The following is a 21791-nucleotide window of genomic DNA, read 5'->3' as shown; positions in this document are numbered from 1 at the left end:
ATAACGTGATAAGAATTAAACAAGCATATTCAATATTTATTACTTATTAATGTTGGAAATTAAATAATCGTATGAGACATAGTTCTTAAGTCAATTCTTAAGTCAATTTTTAAGGATAGGTATTTAAAATTTTTTAAAAAGATTAGCATTTGTAAGGATTGTTTTAGTTTGAAAACATCCATATCATACAAAATACATTTTGATTTATGCACGTATAATGATCTGAAAATTGGTGTAAATCAAATCGCACAAAACGAGAACAATTTTCCTGGACTCAGTTGTCACATTTAAGAATATTTAATATGTTTACCTCCAATTGCTATAAATTCAGAACTGTTCTTATACATCTTGTGCAGTCTCGAATTATATTAAGATTAAATTTCCGTGAATTATCGCATAAATAAGATATAATAAGAGAAATTTTTTCACAAAAAGAATTGCTAGTCGTCGTTACACTTTTGCTCGTTTCAACGGCAAAAGAGAAAATATTATTTAAGCGTAATTTCATACGTATGAGAAGTAATTTTACAATAATGTTTGTACAATTCTTCGTCGTTTATCTTTTGTTCATGATAATCCGTCACGCGTATTAGACATATAATCCATCAGCTTGCGACCTGCAGGTGTAGCCATGAAAACGAAAATGGAGTCTGTAATGTAATTACACTACACTCCTTCTGCGAACTCACCCTCAACTTTCAGTCAACAACCCTCTCTTTGCGTAGATGAAGCAAACTACACGATATGTATAATGTAAAATTTTATATATAATCCAAAAAGAATATTCTCTTCTAATAATAGTAAAAAATTATTTCGCTTATTATATTCTTTACATTATGCAAAATGACCGAGGCTCTTATTCTATAATTCTTAACGACAATATCAGTACCGTTATATTGTCGTTTTTACCACACTCTTTTACCATGTATAAAACTTATGATTATCGTAATGTCATCAACATTGTTGTTAAGAGTTATAGAATAGGGGCTTAGTTCTTAAATGTTTCCCATAAAGCTATTAGCTTTTATATCATATTTAATTGTATATAATATCAAGATTAGAAAGTTACTCGTAATAAAGTTACAGTTAGAGTTACTTTTTTCAGTAACTGTAACTTAATTTAGTTACAGTTTTTTGCTAGTAACTAATTTAATAATTACTTTTAAAATTATGTACTTTATATAAAATTTATTCGTCAACATATGCGTTCGGATTGGATACGCTGTAAGTTTTTTATTCTCTTTACTTTTCGTATATAATGAGTGATAAAGATAAAATAAAGCTTATAGCGTGTAAGCATCCAAATCAAACATAGCCATGAACTGACTAAAATGAAATATTCGTCAATGATTAATTTTTGATTAGACTATATTTTTATCCCTGGTAATTATTACTATAAATATCTATATGGAAAGATGGAAGCCATAATTATGATTTCAAAAGACAAAAGGTTTTTTTTCATATTTCAGTAGATGCATCAATGATCTCAAGTCGATAAATTGAAAAAAATGATTTACATCATTATCATTTTCACTGCTCCGCATTAAAAATTAAGCTATTATAGCTAGGATTTTTGTACGTAAACGTGTCTTAATATTGATCCCAATTTTTATTCCAAGTGCAAATACATATTATTATAAATAATATAGCGCATAATTGAATATTTAATGTAACAAAAAATAATTTAGTAATGTTAGAAATGTGTAACACTCTTGTATTTAAAATAGCAATGCAAAAAATTACAAAAAATTGACTGAAAAATAACGACTCGTTACTTCTTAAATAATTGTAACTGTAACATGTTACAGTACATGTACATGTTACTTTTCAGAATACTTTTCGATAATTTGTAACAGTAACTACTCTTTCTTGTGTACTATTGCATAACAAATTTTAGAACAAAGAATAATCGCGTCAAAATAAGGAACGGACTAACCTGCACTCTAGCTTCCGTCAGGTCGATCTTCATAGCAATCTCTTCTCTGGTGTAAATGTCTGGATAATGTGTCTCTTGGAATGCACGTTCCAATTCTTTCAGTTGGGCCGACGTAAATGTCGTTCGTATCCGACGTTGTTTTCTCTTCTCCGCGAGGCCATCATGTCCTGAGTAAGCTTTATATCCCAAACCACCTAAAATTAAAAATGTAGAAATAAAGATAAAAATAATCGAAATGTAGAGATAAAGAGTAATTTTTGAAATTTAATTTTTTACTTTTTTTTTTGTTTGTTTGACACGTAATAGATAAATAAAATAAAATAAATGTTTGTTCAAATTTGTTGCAACGGCAATAACAATAATAATAATAATAATAATAATATAATAATATAATAATAGTAAAACTCAAAATTACAATTAAAATATGATAGCTCAAAACGTATTAAAGAAAACAAGAGTTTTTATTTTCCCACATAAATATCAGGAGAATAACCTGGCGTTATAAAAAAAATCTATATAATTATATCTATAAATATAAATACATATCTGTGCGTATGTACAGAATAAATAATTAAAGATTAATTAGAAGGTTAATTTCTGCATTGTTTTTTATAAGAAGTAAAATTTGAAAAAAATGAGAAAAAATTGCTGACATATAGTTACAAATAATAATTATGGTAAGTAATGCGTATAACGCTGTTATTATTATTACTATTACGTTACTTTTTTATAATAATGATTTCATAATGACGTATAATTTTTCATAATAATGCCAGGATTGGAACAGTAACTTTTGAAAGTAGCTTGTTACCATTACACGTTTCTCATACATTCAATTTTCATTGAAAAGGGTAACTGTTCCCTGGCGTCATGAAAATTGTAACATTGTTATTAAATCATTATTATAATTCGTTACTATTATCAATGAGAAATGCGTAATGATAGCGATTTGTACTTTTAAGTGACTATTCTAATTCTAGCTCTTATCGTCACAAAAAATTAACATCATTACCACCAAATCACTATTATAAAAAAATAACGATAGTAGCGTTATAAGTAACATATATAACTTGCTCTCTAATAAAAATGTATAAAATTGTATCTGATTATATCAAAAATATAGTAATTTTACTTTTTATAAAGAAAAACAAAAATTAACAAAAATTATAACAAAATTATTTTTATATTAAGAAAAACATTAAATACAAAAATTATTTTTATAATTAAAAAAATAACTTTTCAATTAGTCTTCTTTATTTTTGTGGCATGTATGTGTGGATATACAAACTTTCTTTATATCGCAAATCTTTATATGTATTAAAAAATAAACATATATTAAAAGATTAAAAATGTTAGTAATCATAGCAATAATACTAAATGTAATGTTTATAATAGGAATATGTATTGCACCACTTCCAATTATTTGTATAATAACAGGTACAAAATTTTGTTAACACAATAAACAGGATGGAATTCATTTCCCGCAATAATATTTATTATATCCCACATATCTTTGTTTTCAAGGAAAAAATATACACTTTATGTTTTATATATATAGTTTCTGTTAAACCTATTATTACGTGTAAAACCAACATAACAACAATTTTATGCTTTTAAAAACAAATAATTTAATTTTTTTAAATCCTTGAATAATCACGTAAAGATATATTCATGGAAGTGTTTTAGCTTATACTATTGATATCACATATATCCTTATGACAGTTTCGCTTTGGTAGCTATTTATATTTCTGGCTCCTTCAGTGAATTCATAAAATATTAATTGAAGCATGACAGATATTACGTTGCATAATATATCTGCGTGACATTCTTGCGCGCACCGTGCCGAAACAACATGTGTGATGTTGAATTCAATCGAGATCAATTATCAACTAGGACGAAGGGAGATTAGCTCCCTGCTTGTGTGTGACATGTTTAGTCCCTTCTAAATCGCCGGAACAAACATAACAAAGCGTCGCACGTTCATAGACCGACGGATTGACGCAAGGATAAAGGAGCTCTTGTTAAGCCATGTTACAGTCGGAATTATGAATTATTTATTATGGTCAATGTTAATATACAATATACATGTTGACGTTAATATACGATATTATTTATTAACTTCCATTTATTAACTTGATTCATTTAATACAACACAGAGAAGTTTTAAGTTCGAGATAATATTCCAGTGTAAATAAATAATAACATGTGAATATTATGTTTGTTTTTAATAAGATGCTTTGAATAATTATTAGATAACTATATGTGATATAACTGTAACAAGTTTTCTGATAATTTCGTTGCTTTCGTTGCTAATTTCGATGTTTCGTTACTTGTTGTATGCTTTATATTTTCTTCAATTTAATCGTAAATTTTTTACGTAACATACTATGTGTATATTGTAATGTACGTTGTTTTGTACAAATATGTGTGATTTTTCGTGAATTATTACATAAATTCTATTCATTTTGCGTATTACTTTAAATTGCTCAAATTTATAAAATCAATTTTTATAAAAAAAAATTTGGGAGGAGTAAATATTATAAACTTATCTCAATATTTCTATTTTTAATAATTAAAAGCTTTATTTAATATAAAATATTTAATCAAACATCTGAATAAAACTTTAAAATTAAATAAAGAAAGTTAGAATATCTATTTACGTAACCAAATTTTAATACTGAGAAAAGTCTTTCACTACACTTATTCATCATTCTAAAAACTATCTATATTTTTCATCATTTATTAAAGAAGAGTCGACACCAAATTTCCTGAAGAATTTATCATTAAAAAGGAAGGTTTTGGTTTAAAAAAGCGATTTTCAAGATAAATTTAATCTTTTTTTTTTAAAAAAGCTATTGAATATAGAAACTTAAGATTTTAAATACACATTATTCATGTTTAAACTATATGTATACATTTTTTACAGTCTCTAAGCTCAATACTTTAAAAGTTATAAATCACTATGTACATCTTATATTAAAATGATGTTGGACATAACTGAATGATTCTTAAGACGCCTCCAGACGATACAGTCAACATATGCCAACATTAGCAAATATTATACACGTACGTAATTCCATATTGAATGTAGATCAATATTTAACGAATGTGTGCAAGATTGACGTATACATTGGCCATGTCATCTAGAAACACCTTTAGCCATTCGAAACAAATGAAGACAAAATTTTTTTGAATATGAATATCGTTGTGTGAATATCGTATTAGAATAAGAGAATTATATTAAGATTTAACAAAATGGTGTGACACTATAAACATCTGATTTAAAAAAAATTTTACTCTTTTTTTCACTAAAAGAAAATTTTGAGGATTTTATAAAAATAATATTCCAAATTTAAAATGTTATTGGTTCGTTTGTTTCGAATGAATAGAGTCCTTCAACTGGTGATTACAATTATTTTAAAACAGAATGAGCATAGCGATTTATAACTTTAAGAATAACTTCTAAAAATTCATATACATACACAATTTAAACATAAAAAATGAAAAAATATGTATCCAAAATCTTAAGTCTAAATTCAATAGCTTTTTTTTCCAAAAATCGTAAAATTTAATTTTGAAAATCGTTTTCAAAATCTCCCCTCATAAAAAATCTGATACAATAAAATCAAATAACTGTAAATAATAAAATCAATTGTCTAAAAAATAAGAGTAGATATAAAATTCTTCTACTTGATAAAAACTTGGATTAAAGTTTTGAGCATCGCAGTAATTGCAAAGTTAATAATTACTTTCTAATAATCCGGAAATTAGAGGAAAGTACGTTGATCAATAGCTAAGATGGTCGAGTACTTGAGAAAAATACATTCAAACATCACTCACTCTGAAGATTGATAGCCGACGGGAAGATGGAGGCGGCGTGCCGATGGACTTCCTGGGACCTGGCGGCCATTACGGAGCAGGGGGTCGAGTGGGCCCCATGGTGCGCGTGGGCATGGGGGTGCGCAGTGTGATGGGCCGTGAGCGGCGTGCCGCCGGCCGCAGCACCGGCAGCAGCGGCAGCATTACCGGGATATCCGGCGGCTCGTGCCGCGGTGTAACGATAGGCCGCTTGGCTCATCTGCGAGCACGAGCTCAGGTCTCCGTAACTGCACTGCATCTCACCGGCGGCCAAAGCGCAGCTGGAGGCCTCGAAGCCGGCCGCTGCTGCGGCCGCGGCCTGATTCAGATACGAGTAGTCCATAATGCCGTGGCCTGGCTGCAAGTAAATCCACTTTGCGTTACTCCGATGGCACTTGGTACTTTGACAGTCGTTTCTTTACACTTCGGTGACAATAATTAAGAGACACGCGTGACGAGTCTCGAACGAATGCACTCGAAAAAATCAATGGTGAGCCGTTAAAAGTCACAATATCTAACACATTAATGTTTTGTTCTGAGATAAGTACAATGCGTCTCTTGTAAACTTTATGAAAAAAAAAAGACACTGGTTGCGCGCGAAAACGTATGAATGTGATGACGAATGCGATGTGAAATTGAGAAAGTGACGTAAGCAGCGCGACTTATCCGGGCCCGTTAGTACCCGAACTCTTGGGCCCGTTCGTCCGTTTTACCGCGGGTAAGACCCGGGTAGACGCGAGCGGTAGGAGCGGCACGCCGCTCTCTCGTCGGCGACGCTTCAGAGAGCGAGACCGGGAACCGTGTCGGGCCGCCGGTTGGGTTCCTCGATAGCGGCTTATGATGCGTAATCGGATCAGCGATATCAAATTATTGCGATTACACCGCGGATAGGAAGAAGTTTTCCGGCCCGCTTAAGAGCGCCCCGTACGACCGACTGGTGGGTCTCCTCAAAATCAAATGATAAGCTTAATTCAATAACCGCCGGTGCCGCGGGTAGGAGCGTGGGTGTGGCCGTGGTTGACTCGCAGGGGTTGCGTTTCGTAAAGGGTTCTCAATGTGGAAGCTGATTCGCCAGCAGCCGAACCATCCCTGTGACGAGAACGGGGGTTGAAACACCGCCCCGTGTCGGCAATACCAATTTCCACCCCTCTCGAGGTTTACGTGGGGCCACCCCCAGGTTACAGACCAGACAACCCTCTTCCCCAAACGGCCATCAGCCCGAATGAGTGCTATCATTCGATGACGCGCCCCTCCGGCCGCCCCACCTTCAGCTTTACGATCGATCCCGCGCAGAGACGCCGCCGAAGGACGCCGTTGTGTTCTGGCTGCTCCAGTGGACGCGAGGAGTCTGCAAGAGGCTGCGTCGCGTCCCGTACCGCGGCCAAGATCCTCGGAGCTGTTTACACCTGCGTGCCGTGCCGTGCCGTGCGAAGGATATCACACGGGCCGGATTATTCGCGTCGTGCGTCGACGCTCAAAAACACCTCAACTCCTCATATTCTGACTGCTAAATATTAAATCAAAGAGCGAGAAAAAAAAGAAGCAAGGGATAAAGAAAAAAAGAAATTATTATATCGTTTCTTAACAGGTTTAAATGTGTATCAGAATTCATCTTTTTATTTTATACATATCGCTCTCTTTTACGTCAAAAGTGACACAATTACAAAAATTAATTTTCTCAGAAAAGAAATAAAATTAACCTGACAGAAAATTATTGATTAATCAAATAATATTGACAAAAAGAATATATTCTTAACATAACCAAATGTCATTTTTGTATATTTTCGTTCGCAACTCTTAAAAAATTACTCTTTTTGAGTCTTTTTAACACGATTTTAATGATTTCTTATTTGATAACTGATTTTTCTATGATTGATAGAATAATGTTTATTTAACTCATTCATAGCAATAACTCGAAAATTACATTTTTTAAAATTGTGTCACTTTTGAAGCTGTCACTAAGGAAGCGATATATACTATCTGCTATAAAACATCACCATAAAGTAATATTTTTTTCTCATTTATTTCAAACAGCAACATTGCAACAAATAGGATTTGTTATTCTGTACATCTCATTTTTATCAATTGATTATATGACTCGTTTTCGAAAGATTAATATTATTATTCAGATAGAGAAAAGTACAGTACAGCAATGATGAAAATTTTAAAAGAAATATAAAAATATTTTAAATAAAAATGTAAATAATATTATTCACAAAAAGAATGCTTAAGAATCGATGTAATTGAAAAAAAATCTGTTAATTATTATTTATTTATAAATTACTATTATAAATTTGTATTCAAAAAGTGACTTTTAAACACATTTAATAAAATTATTTAAAAAAAACAATGTTATTTTCTACAAACTTAATATTTTTCATTATAAATTAGATCCGGTATCATTTTGGTGAAAGCTAAGTAATCTCTGCATTTTAAATCTCTGCATTTTAAAACTTAATGTTATAAACCAAATGTATAATGATTGACGCATATTTTTTATCATTTCCGTCACATGATGGAAAACTAAGTTTATTAAAATTATAAATTCATTATTAGTGAAATTGTGAAAAAGGAAAATAGAATTTTTTTATGTATAACGTATAAAACTATTTTTGTGAACCTCGGCTGTTTTAATGTTCAAACGGTATTTCTGATTTGTTACTGTAAATTTTTTATCCCATTAATTCATTATTAGATTACATTGATCTACATAAAAATTAAGGATTGAAAGAATCTTTAAAAATATCTGTAAACGTTAATAAATAACAGGTACATATTATAAGACAATAAGTCGCTTACTTTACTATTTTACATTACAAATTTATTTCGCAAAAGTAAATTTTTCTGCCTTTCTTACTGAAAGTTTTTCATTATTATTTGTTAAACAGTCTTCGACTCCGCAAGGTTTGTCATCTGTTGTGAATACTTCTGAGAAAGAAATAAATAAAAAGATATATGTGTAGGCTGTAATATTAAAAAATAAATTAAAATTATTTTGCCATAGAAGATAGATAATACTTTTTTAATTCAAATTAATTAGAGAAACAAGTCATGTTGCATACAAAATCTTTGTTGTATTCTTTCGATTAACAATTGTCATTTGACTTTATATCTTTATGATGAAATTATTCACATCGTAACATTATAATTAATGTTATGTAATATTTTTGGTAAATCAAACAATAATTCAATGTTTTTCACTGGTTTCAAAAATATTCTACGGTATCTTTAGTAATCTCTAAATTTATTAGTTTAACAGAAATTTTATGCGAGTTTTGATAATTGAACTGAATAGAGTCTAAATTGAATATTAAACAGTTTACGGCATAGAATACTATTATTTCCATTTGATTCGCGAAGAAAAGATTTAAATTAATTAAAAATAATCTTATCAATCTTAAACTCGCCAAGTGTAAATTCATTAAATAATGAAATTATTACAAAGTAATGCGATCATTTTGGTTCTACTGCATATTTTATATTTTTCACGCGAGTTAAGACACCCTAACACCCAAACGAATTGAAATTTCTCACATTTCTTCTCTTTCGCGAGTATAGTCATATAGAGGGGCAAAGGAAAATATGATTTATTTCGACCTAGAGAAACAATTTTCACGAACATAGAACGGCGCATCGGTCGACCGGCTCCTATGCGACATTTGTTTTGCACTTGTTCTCACGAAAGAGAGAGTATGTGTGTGTACCACGATGAGAGCAGTCGCGGTGTTCCACCCTCTTTCCTGAATCTTATCCCAAGGGAATCTCGTTCCCGGCACGCGGAACGTGTGTCGCACGCTGCCACCGTGCACATCTCCGGGAGACATACACAACGAAACGCTACATAGGCGTATCCTTTTGAATAAATTCTGTGTATAATGAACGAGACGTTGCGCGTCGTGTCGATGCCGGAAGCACTGCAACTTTCCATTGGAAAATAAATGAACCAACATAGAAGAGCATAACTTCGAAAAATATTTGAAATAAAATCCAAAGAAAAGTTCAGTAAAGCAAATAATATAAATTATAAAATAAAAAAATTGTTTATATTTTATTTATATTCTTGTGATTAATAATAAATAAATAATACTCAAACAAGAGTGATCGATATTTCGCACATGCGTAGATCATATAATTATAAAAAGATGTTACTCACATTTTTTATTTTTTTTCGAGTTCGAAGATTATCCAAATTCATGATTTTTTAAATTAAAGATGATAAAATTTTAAAACTTTTAAAAGAAGAGTTTTTGAAGAGAAAACTTCCACTTTCAAAATTACGCCATTGTTTGCTGAAGCGACAACACGTACGTGAGATTGTACGTGTCTTTGATATCAATATACGCACGAATGTGTCGGTCTCTCCCCTTGGTGGTCTGATACATATGTCCTTGATTTGTCCGGAGAATAATATTCTCTCCTGCAAAGTTGATTAAATATTGGTTAGTGATCTCGGACACCCTTCGCGACCCAGCATCGCCTTTCGGCTCCGCGAAAACCCGCAGGAATACAATTTAATATTTCCGCGCCTGAAAACACAGCGGGCGATCATTTTTCTTTCATGCGAGGCTGGTACATCGGGAATTAACGATTTTCCTACGGGTCTCCAAGGGAAATCTATAAACGGTGCTTTACAGTTCAAGTGATATAAGTCGAGCTTAAGACGCTTTCAGTTTGACGATAAAACAAGTGGAAATGATAATGTTCCAATCATCTCGATTTAATTTTTATGAAATGAGAAGATTCAAAAGATACGAACTTTTTATATATTATATCGCATGGATGTTTTTAAATTTTTTAGACAAGTAAAATTATTTGATAAACCAAAAAATTTTATTTAAAAAAACGTATTTAAATAAAAGCTGAATAAGTTAAAGAGATAAAACGCTTTATTATATTTGTCAATAAAGTCAAAATAAAATAGCGTCACGATCAAAAAATAAAAATTGAAAAACGTTGACAAAAATTTATATTTTTAAATCATCAATCTCTATACTTATGTTAACAATTTCGAATTTTTTTATCTATTATTATTAATTGACGATTATGACATAAGCGAAAATTCGTTGAGAAAAAAATATGCAACACAACACCATTATTTTTATATAAATTTTATTATAAAATATTGCATTGTGTTAGAGAGAATTTTTTCGATATTCGTCATATTCATGTAAAAGTAGCCTAGTAGCACAATATTAATCCAGTATTGGCCCAATATATCTTCAATGTTTAATTAATGTAATTACTGCTAGGGCTATAAGTAAGTCACTTTTAGGACATTGCTACTTTTACATAAAAACGCAATCTATATATTTTTAATTATTTACAAATATATATATGTATATATATATATTTATATTTAATCTTTTTTTAAAATACGCTGTACATTATATTTTTGTAAACATTATACGAAAATCGATCATTGTTTTACATAAATACAATAAAAGTATATAATGAAAAATTAATTTTTCATCGGGCGTATTTAATATTAATAGTAAATTTTAGTGAAAATATTTTTACCAATAGATAATTTCATCATGTGTTTTTAATTTAATAATATAATGATCTATATTCTATAGTATTCCAGTCTTCACGCTAAAAAAATTTATCTCTATTATACTACAATTATCGAGACTATCTTAATATTATCAGTTAAAAGTTAAACAACTGATCTTCTAACAAATTTGATATCCCTTTTCTCTCAGAGAAAATTTCATTCTTTAATATATATAAACTTTGAAAGTTATTTTATTTTTTATGTTTAATCAATAAATTACTTAATGTTAAATATTTAAAAAATTAAAATTAATTTCTCTTTTTCTCTCTAATCTTCTAAAATTATTGCTAAGAAAAAACAAATCTTAAATAAAATAATATATCATTATCATTTTTGAACAATAGTGAAATATGTATAGATATTTAAGACAATACATTATATATCTGTAATAAAAAGAATTATTTAAGTGTAATTATTTATTTAATGTCGCTATCTATTCATGGACATAAGAAATAACTGGACAGATTGAGAGAAATCTAATATTACAATAAATTACAAGAATTTGAAACTATCGAAAATAGCAGATTATCAAAGAATCTATAAAATAGAATATATTATATATTATCGATATTATGTTATAAAACCTAAATAAAAAAAAATTAAGAGTAAGTTATTTCATGTACTTTGATTCATTTAATTATTTAATTAACATGTCATAATCTAATATTTTAAACTGTTCCAGTGTAATTCTTACCCATTAAAATGTTATTTCCTTCAATTTTATGTATACGCGGTTTTAACACTTTCAACAGATTTTAATACTTTTAATATTGGTAATATTTTCTTATCTAATAACGTAACGTGTAGATATTATAAAAATATATTTAAATTTTATTTACATTACTTCAAAATGTTTTGAAATATCGCGCTTTGTTTAACATATTTGAAGCTATGTTAAAACATGGCGCAATCAAGATTATATTTACTATGAATGCCTTCCAACAAGAGACGCACGATATAACACAGTGCATCATTACATCCTTGTTGTTCGCTAATGTTAAACAAGATGATCATTGTGTTGTACTGAGTCGCTTATTCAAAGGCACCCTATGTCTCTTACTCTCTTTCTATTTAATTATTCCTTCTCTTCTGCCTTCTTTTTCGAATAGATAAATCGGTCCAGTCATTCTATTTTCATGTCCATGAATTTACTTACATAAATTCTATATATAGATATCTATTAATATTTCTAACATCTTTTAATTTTAACGTCATTCTTTTTTCGTTATATTTTGTACATTAGTTATATCGAGACCTTCTAACTTCTATAACCTGAGTTATTCGTGAAATACTACTGCACTTGTATAATGTTCAAGGATACGAATTTTTTAGTCGAATTCTTTCGCAGTAATGAGTGTACTATATTCGTTAATCAATGTTCAATGTATTGAAATCTTTTATACAAATGTAAAATAGATTTTTGACCTCCAATAATGAGGTAGGAGTTAAATGTGATTCATGGCTTCGTTAATCGAAGTGTTTCTTGTTTTATTGCAATTATTTAAAATCAATTAGTAAACTTTTGTATTTTTTTGCTTGAACTAAAAATTGTAAAGATTCATTCAAAAATATTATTAGACACCTCAACATGCACTTTAATCAAATATGGTTTCTCTTCTTTTTTTCAAGTATTTTTTCTATAAACAGAGGGAGAAGTCATCATTTACTTTTTTATCAATGTATTAAATCAATACAACATTGATTAAATAAAAAATAAATAAAAGAATCGAATCGGACCCTACCTTTGTGAATAGGTCCTGAAAATTCACCATAAAGGATTAATAAATTTAATCTTCGATTTCCAAATTATTCACGAAATCTCTTCTTTTCATGTTTACTACAACGATTTTAAACATATTTAACTAGACATTGTTTAACATATTTCTTGAGCTTTCTAGGTCCACTGACAACATTATCTCTTTCCCATTTCTTGTATTGTAATGTTATTGCAGGTTGCGTTCCCTAACGCACAAAACTCGCAGCAATATTATTGCAAGTTTTGTGCTGTTGAAGTTTTGTTATTCACTGGCTACGTTTACATCCAGCGATCGAATAGCGACCCAATCTATAGAGTGACCCAAAATAGTCTAGTTACCAACCGAAACAAACTTAAAAATTGATGGGGTCGTAATTAGTCCACGCTGATCCGAATTACCTAGAGCTGTGTACATGCACGTTTACACCGAAAAAGCAGACGACCTATTTTAGATCAGGCCGCTAAAAACCGAGGCCTGACCTAAAGCTAGGTCGGGTCATCTATCAAGTGTTTATATGGGGTCTAAATAATTTAGATCGAATTTGGAATATAGGCCGCGGAATATAAGCGCACGATGTAAACATAGTCACTGAAAATACTGAAAATGTGTACTGAAAATGTATAATTTACTTAAACTTTAGATTTTTAAAACTCACAATAACGGAATACAACCTTAGATTTAGTTTAACCGATTTTTAATATAAACTAAAATCACTGGGCGATGATAATTAGCAACCAAATGTGATCGACGATTGATATTATTGCATATTTGGATAAATAGCATAATACGAATTCTTAAATTGTTTTGAATTGTACACATTCGGATCCTCTACGGTGTACGGTTGGATCACGTTGGGCGATATTGTTTTTTGATTGTGCACATTTGTTACCATATATTGCGGCGTGGATACAACTTGACCAACAGTCGCTTCTTCTACCAGCTTCCTCTGGGAATATATTAGTAGGGGCATAGACGCATCGTTCTGCTGCGGCGCATTATCTGCCGTGGATACCGCATATGCAGACGTTGTCGAGTTGGACAATTGCTGCGCCTTGCATTTCTTCGTATGAGCATATAACGAGCCGGCATTGTTGTATCTTTTAGTACAGAGCTTGCACGCGTACGGTCGTTGACCAGTATGTGTATATGTATGTTCGTTCAGCGAAGTCAATCGTCGGAAGGACTTGGTGCAGATGTTGCAATGATATTTGGCCTCACCAGTATGCATGGTGATGTGCCGCGCCAGAGTATTGGCCCGGGCAAACGCTCTACTACAATACTGGCAAATATACGGTTTCTCACCACTATGAGTTCTCAGATGCAACTGTAAATACGTGCTCTTGGTGAAGGCACGACTGCATACATTGCATACATATGGCTTGATGCCGGTATGTGTACGCATATGTGCCACCAGCGATCCACTCTGAGCAAAGCACTTGCTACATTTCTCGCAGAGAAATCGTTTCTGCGTGTCTTTCACCCGTTTATGCCTCTCTACGTGGTTTGCCAGAGATTGAGCCTGTGCGAAGGCCTTTGGACAAAGCATGCATTTATGTGGCCTGTTGTGTCGGTCCTACAAGAAAATAAACCTGTTAAAGCCGTGTCGTTAGAATTGCATATTTTTGTAGAAACAAATAGAGATATAAACTAATTTAATTTTTATTATTACATACACAAGAATTATAATAAATATGGTTATTTCGTAAATATTTTTACACAAATACAAAGTATTCCGTAAATCGTGATACAATCGGGAAAGAGTTTAAAATTTTATTCTACGTTTTCGATTTATTTTTTCATGTAGAATCACTCTATTCCTAATTGTATTAGGTGTTGGAATTAATTCGTAGCGTTTTACAAGTGATGGGAAGTACTTTCATTAATGTATTTTTTAATGCTCATGTGAAATAAATAACATTCTTTCATTAAAAAACGCTACGAATTAATTCCAACACCTAATAACATTTTCAGGATATTCTGTATGACATAAATGTACACATAGAATTTACATAAAATACTTACCTTCTTTCGGTTTTCGGAATTCTCGTTGATTTTGCTCTCGTTATCCTCCTCGTAATCATCTTCATCGTCAGTGTTGCCGAATATTTCCTCTTTGTGTTTCGATTGTTCGTGATCCTTCAGCTTGTCGATTCTCGAAAATCCTTTACCGCATGTCGAACAATTAAATTTCAAGCCACTGTGCGTCGAGATATGCCTTTTCAGGTTTCTCTTTGTAGCAAAAAGTTTGCCGCACTGAGTACACTGTAGACTTTTAATTGGTAAATCACTATCATCATCATCCTCTTCTTCTTCTTCCTCCTCGGATTCATTTTCTCTGAATATTGGCATTCTATCTTTTTGTTCATTCGTTGTATCATTCGCAGATTGCTCAAGTACATCGTCCGACATATTCACGTTATATTCAACATGACTTTTGGCATGAGACAAAAAGGATTTCTGATATATAAATTGTTTCGAGCAGACTTTGCATGTAAACTTGAAATTTTTCTTTTCTTCCCTCGTGCTGTCCGTCACGGTGCCACTTCTAGTAACTTTCGCCGACACTTTATTTGCCTTTCTGTCATCTTGTGACGCTTTACTATCTACCGTCTGAGTCTCGTGACACGTGAGCATGTGACTCTTCAATTTCTCGATATTCGAGAACTGCTTGTCGCACACGACGCACACGTAACGTAGCTTTGTCTTGTGTTTGTGTATGTTCATGTGTCGCTGCAACGCAACTTTTGTCGCAAATGATTTGATGCAATGCAAGCATTTCTGTCTCGTTGTCCTGCTTATAAGTGGTTTCTCCTCGTCATCACTACAATTTATCACGCTTTTCGTATCCATTCCTGACACCATGGTTTCCTTCGAAATATGGTTATTAAAATTTTCCAGCAATGCATCATTTTTAGCTTCAATTTTTAATGTATCTTCCCTATTTTCATCCGTTAAATTTCCCGATGTCTCATTATCTTCTGGTAATATTAAATCTTCTTGTTTGATACATCTGTCTTCCGTTGTTGAACTGGAAAATCGATCTGAATGATCGGCAACTGCATCATCCATGTGTGCCTCATGACACAAGGCTACTTCTATCATTTCAGCATTATGTACATTATCTTTAACTGTACCATACAATACATCTTTTTCACTTGATTCTATAATTTCTGTCGTCTTTTGTATCTTGTGACTTATGTGAGATTCATCAATTACCATATCAGACTGAACGACAGTATTATTAAACGCAACGATATCATGAGACGAGGAAATACCTTGCTCTATATGATTACCTTTTTTACAAGATACTACATCAGATATGACATCCGCAATATCTTTGATTATCATACTATCTTTCACATGTTTGTCGTGCAACATAGGTTGAATCTGCAACTTCAAAAACTGCCGTAGCCTCTCGTCGGCATTCTGAATTTGGCATCTGAAGTCATAGGACACGTCGAGCAAATCATTGCAAGCTGAACAGATATAAGCTGGCAGACCATCCCCTATCTCCACCTGTAATTTATGAAAATCAACAATAGTTTCACTTTATAAAAATATTATTTTAAAAGAAAAAAATGTATAAAATTTGACTATAAATGCTTTATTATAAACAAATGTTGAAACAGAACATGAAATATAAATAAACAGATTTTTAATTGCGCAGAATATAAAAGTCTACATTGCATGTACAGAAAAACCAAATACTTATGTATATTCATGTATATAATATGTATCTTGTATATATATTCATGTATATAATATACTTATAATACTATCTTTAAACAAATCAATATCATTTCAACTTATATGATATTTATTCAATTCTGAGACAATACTATGCTTGAAAAGAATAGCTGATAGATTTCCAGTGTTGTAAAATAGCCGTCAAAATGCCAATGTTCCACCAAAATATTCTGTTTCAATATTTATTTATGACTTTAATAAAGCATTTCTAGCCAAACTTCATATATCATTTTTTTTCTTGTAAGATATGCTCCTATAAGTTTGTCCTCAGATCCTAAGACATCCTGTATATATATATATATATATATATATATATATATATATATATATATATATATATATATATATATATATATAATTACATAAGTATTGCCTGTTTTAATTCAGAGACTAAAAAAAAATAAAAAATTGAACCGAAATGAAAGTTAATCTACATTAGTAGAATGAGATGTATATCTCTAACAATCTCTAATCATAAGTGATAATGTAAGTGAGTGTAAGCGACTTGTATCATTGTTTACATCATAGAAAAAAGCTAGAGTCAAAATCATAAAGCACAATCGCTTTTCTACGATCAATTTTACATTCAAATAAAAGAAAAGATTGAGAAATATTCTTACGAACAATCTCTGACCTCGAAACCCTTATTAATTCTCCGAGGAAATCGATGTTAACACAGAACAACTCGTCCAGTCAAAATAATGACATTGACATTGAAAATCAACAATGGATAGAAATCCTCCAAAATTCGAACGGTTCAAAAACATCGGGGATGCGATAGAGAAATGTAAACACGGGGGTATTACTCGATGCAGAAGTGGCTTTTGACGCTTATTCAAAATAAAACTAGAAGTAGCGAGAGAAAGAAAAAAAGAGAGCTAACCTGTACAGCGGCGATGGCCATCAACTTCTCCGGTATCCCGCTGTCGTTGTGGAAGAGCTGGCACGCCTCCGTGCAGGACTTGAGACAGATGCGGCATTCGTCACCCACGAGCTGTTTCACGCGTGCTGTGTTATTCATCGCGTCATCGCTCGGAACTGCCATCGATCGATACAGAGATGGTGATCGGTTAACCCACGGGACACGGACACACAATATCTGACAATACAATCAGTCAATACGTGCCACTGCACGGCCGCCATTTGCTTTTACTCAGACTCGCGGATCGACCGGGTCGACTGCGAGTGGTTTCGATATTTACGATATATCGATACCATGATGATCATGAAAACTTTGCGGAGGGAAATTCGAAGGGAGAATTGAGAATTACAATTTCGATTATTACTTTCGCCTCTAATGTTTCTTCATCAATGTAGAGTAATTCCTTTAGATCTGATTTTAATAAATGGTTTGAGCAGCCATTGTGACGTCACGCAATATTGCACAAAGACATGAATTTCCTTTTTTTTGTATATATTATATAAGATATTAAATTGAATAATTAGATTAAATAAACTTGTCGTCGTTTATCTTTTGCATTCAATTTAACTTACTTAATTTTATTGCACAGCTCTCTTAAGTAGTGCATCAATCTTCATTTAAATGAAACATTTTTTTATCTTAAAAATATTAATATAGCAATGATTCAATAATTAAAACAGACCCATAAAGTATATCACTAATGTTTTAATATGCATTATTTTATTATACTTATTTTTTTACTTATTGCAACACGGAAATGGACTCGTACCTTTGTGCGGTGTTGCGTGACACCTAAATGTTTTTTACATTTTAATTAATGTTTTGACTGTTGACGATCAAGAATGTATATATCAAAACTCTATTTCTTCTCTTTGATTATTACATAAATTTCCTAATTAAAAAATACAAAAATAATATTCATAAAATAGTTTTATGACATTTAAAAGTTTTTCTTAATATGAGTAATAATATAAAATGCAATATAAGTAATAATATATAATACAATATAAGTAATAATATATAATACAATAACATTCTTCAATATATTTATTTATTTATTCAAATGTTAAAATATAATAATATATAATATAATTATAAAATATAAAATATTTGTGACAAAATAACTTTTATTTTTTTTTGTTCTTGCTCTTTTTTTTATTATATGTATGTTTAATGTCATAAAAATAATTATTTAGAACATAATCCAACTATTCACATTTTGTATATTACGCTATATTATAGGAATCTAAAAATACAATCCAGTTTATCTATTTGCTTACTTCCACTCTGCTAATGTCTTATCGGACCAGATATATTTTCCTTTTATCGCTGTATTTTCTGGTAACAATGCACAGTAAACAGGGGCTACAGCCCCTTCATCTGGTGTTAAAGATCCTTTATGGCTAGTCATATCAGTATCAACATAACCAGGATGTACTGCATTCACCACAATATCTTCTCGGGGATCCGTATTAAATATGGATTGGTGAATACAAGCTAAAGCGGTAACACCGATTTTACTTGCCACATATGCTGAATTTGACCAACCAGCTTGTATATGCGTACCAGCTTTTGCAGCACTGGAAATAAATGTAAACAAATATAAATTTCAAAAAATTTTTTAGATTATAATCAATGTAATTGTTTTTTAAGAAATAATAAAGCTTACTTGACAAATTCATGCATGATTTTGTCCAATTCTGCTTCAGTCAAATTTGGATTGTCGATTTTCTTTTTTGCATCACCAGTAATATTAGACAGACGTCCAGCACTGCTCGAGATATGAACCACGCGAGCATGCAGTCTGAGTAACGGATATAGAGCTGTACACACTCTACGTAAACTGAAGTAGTTTACTCGTATTGTTTCTTCAGCTTGCTCTCCAAAAGACTCCTCAGCATTGACCTGTAAATAAGTAAATTTTAATATACCTTTTAACAATACTTTATTTTCATCATTCTGTTTTAAAAATCATTCTGTTTTAGACCAAAATGTATAAATACGTTTATTAATATATGTTTTATTTTATTTTGTGCTCTAAATTTATGTCCTTTTTGCTGTGTATATTTAAATATTGTATCATTTTTTTGAGTATTGCAAAGTAAAAAAGACTGTACAGTCAGAGCATTTTTTAATATAAATATGAATATGAAAGGAACATATATATAATTTCTTTGTTTAAAGTCAGATTATTTTTTTAAAACTAATTACTTGATGTCTTTAATTACTTTAAATGCTACAGCGGCATTGTTAACCAGCACGTCAAAACCACCATACGTATTCTTTAAGTAATCTCGGAATGTATTAACACTGTTGTCATCGTTGATATCCAATTGATGGAACTTCGGATTCAAGCCTTGCTTTTTCAATTCACTGACAGCATTCATACCACGTGTGGTGTCACGAGCTGTTAAGTAAACATTTCCATTGTATTGCTGACAGAGAGCTTTCACAATGGCAAAGCCGATACCCTTGTTTCCACCAGTTACCTAAACAACAGCATGATTTATCAATCAAGATCAATAAATCTATGTTTTGCAATTACATGTTATACTTCTATGCCTAAAATGAAACGAATACAATTAGACACTGAAGAGAAAAAAAGAAGAAGACTAATAAATATCACCAGTCCAACTGTAAAAAATAAATATAGTTTCTTTATAGTTAAAAAAAATTTTGTAAAAAAAAATTATTTGTTCTTTAAATGTTCCTATAATCAAATATCTAAAGGATTAAGGTCAGAGGAAGATAAGGTAGACCAAACTCTCTGGACTTCCCTGACCATTCAATCCTTTCCTTATTAAATGAATGGGAACTATCTAAAGTATATTGTTTAGTGACAATAAAGAATACGTTCCATTTTACGCATGATGAGCATGATGTTTCATTTTATCCTTATTCTTTAATTCAGTAAACAAGAATAAAAATATTTATGCATGAAAGTGGAACGCACTTAGAAATTATTCCATATTTCAACGATTTCAACTAAATCTCAACTGACATTTGCTTTGGACGTATATTTACTAGACTTTTTTTTGTTTTGGTGAATATTGTTTTCTCAAAATATGTAATCTTTTTTTTTGCACAGCCTATATATACTTATTTCATTTTAAGTATAACGAAATGCAGCTAAAAGAACTATACTTATCAACTAATCTTCTGGAAAAGAAAATCACAATAGACATACATTCTGTGTTCACATAGTTGCGTAATTTATACGTACCACGGCAACGCCCGTCATTTCGTGTAGATAATATATTGTAATATTCTGCTTTTCACGCCTTCACTATATTAAGGTTAATTCTACAATGTACTTTTGCTTTCTATTTCTTATTTTTTATCACTTTTATCTCTAGCGTTTTGGCCTCTTATCCTGTTTTATCTTTTTTGTGGTTTTCCTGTTTTGTCTTTTTTGTGGTTTTCCTTCGAGATAAAAGTTGATACTGTGAATAGACTTCGTCACCATAGTGCTTCTTTCCTCCATGTTCGAAAACAGGGTTACCACTGTTACCAGAAGTTTGTGCTGTACTGTGATATGAGCCGTGACAGAAAAGTCTGAAATTTGAAATTGTACTTGTAGACCGTGTTCTATATACCAGTACTGAAAAATAGTAAAAATCTATTAGCGAATATATTAGCAATCATTTATGCATTATGCTAGATATACATACTAACAATATCTGCTATATAAAATTAGCAAAGTTGAATGTATTAGATGTACAACTTTACTTCCGCCGTTTTCCTATAGATTGCTTTAACGGTAAGTGGTGGTCGAAATAAATAGATTATAGACGTCATACAATAAATTGGGCATCTGTCAACATAATCCCATAGAAACATTAGTCGATTTGTGTCTGCATCATAAAGTTATTCTCGATTGAAAATGTCAGTTTACGAGCCAAATTCTCGTCATTTGCGGGAGGTTTTAATTTTCTGCTTCAATATGAAGAAATTTGCGGCTGAGGCTCATCGAATGCTCTCAAATACTTATGGTGAGGCCACTATTAGTGAAAGAAC

At 31.2% G+C, this 21791-nt stretch overlaps 3 protein-coding genes across 5 annotated transcripts in view; all 3 read right to left on the bottom strand.

The window, feature by feature from the left end:
- LOC105144042 (uncharacterized) overlaps positions 1 to 9765 on the bottom strand; it is a 30544-nt gene extending 20779 nt beyond the window's left edge. For all 3 annotated transcript variants that reach the window (XR_845846.2, XR_845844.2, XM_011052691.2), the window contains exons 1-2: positions 5777 to 9765; positions 1937 to 2130 (exon numbers count right to left, since the gene is read on the bottom strand). Coding sequence is in view for 1 of the 3 variants with exons in the window: in XM_011052691.2 (XP_011050993.1) it covers positions 1937 to 2130; positions 5777 to 6137 (555 nt within the window). In the remaining 2 variants the exon portion in view is untranslated. The remainder of the gene's footprint in view (positions 1 to 1936; positions 2131 to 5776) is intronic.
- Positions 9766 to 10886: 1121 nt separating this feature from the next.
- Positions 10887 to 18029, bottom strand: LOC105144040 (uncharacterized). Its single transcript, XM_011052686.2, has 3 exons — positions 17736 to 18029; positions 15128 to 16621; positions 10887 to 14678 (listed from the first exon to the last, which is right to left on the bottom strand). Exons 1-3 carry the CDS (start codon positions 17895 to 17897, stop codon positions 13863 to 13865), a joined length of 2472 nt encoding a protein of 823 aa, XP_011050988.1. The 5' UTR covers positions 17898 to 18029; the 3' UTR covers positions 10887 to 13862.
- An 870-nt stretch (positions 18030 to 18899) lies between these two features.
- On the bottom strand, positions 18900 to 21421 carry LOC105144039 (carbonyl reductase [NADPH] 1). Its single transcript, XM_011052685.2, has 4 exons — positions 20998 to 21421; positions 20003 to 20263; positions 19444 to 19679; positions 18900 to 19354 (listed from the first exon to the last, which is right to left on the bottom strand). Exons 1-4 carry the CDS (start codon positions 21013 to 21015, stop codon positions 19051 to 19053), a joined length of 819 nt encoding a protein of 272 aa, XP_011050987.1. The 5' UTR covers positions 21016 to 21421; the 3' UTR covers positions 18900 to 19050.
- Positions 21422 to 21791: the final 370 nt, after the last annotated feature.

Source organism: Acromyrmex echinatior, chromosome 3 (assembly GCF_024713525.1).
Source record: "Acromyrmex echinatior isolate Ae372 chromosome 3, ASM2471352v2, whole genome shotgun sequence".
Classification (NCBI taxonomy): Eukaryota; Metazoa; Arthropoda; class Insecta; order Hymenoptera; family Formicidae; genus Acromyrmex; species Acromyrmex echinatior.
This window is presented reverse-complemented; position numbering and strand designations above follow the sequence as displayed.

Excerpts from the sequence above, each read along its gene's own strand:
- LOC105144039 (XM_011052685.2), bottom strand. Across the intron at positions 19,680-20,002 it reads ATGCCGCTGTAGCATTTAAA|GTCAATGCTGAGGAGTCTTT; the intron begins GTAATTAAAGAC and ends ACTTATTTACAG. Across the intron at positions 19,355-19,443 it reads ATCATGCATGAATTTGTCAA|TGCTGCAAAAGCTGGTACGC; the intron begins GTAAGCTTTATT and ends ATTTATTTCCAG.
- LOC105144040 (XM_011052686.2), bottom strand. The coding sequence starts at position 17,897 with ATGGCAGTTCCGAGCGATGACGCGATGAATAACACAGCACGCGTGAAA. Across the intron at positions 16,622-17,735 it reads TGGCCATCGCCGCTGTACAG|GTGGAGATAGGGGATGGTCT; the intron begins GTTAGCTCTCTT and ends CATAAATTACAG. Across the intron at positions 14,679-15,127 it reads ATTCCGAAAACCGAAAGAAG|GACCGACACAACAGGCCACA; the intron begins GTAAGTATTTTA and ends ATTTTCTTGTAG.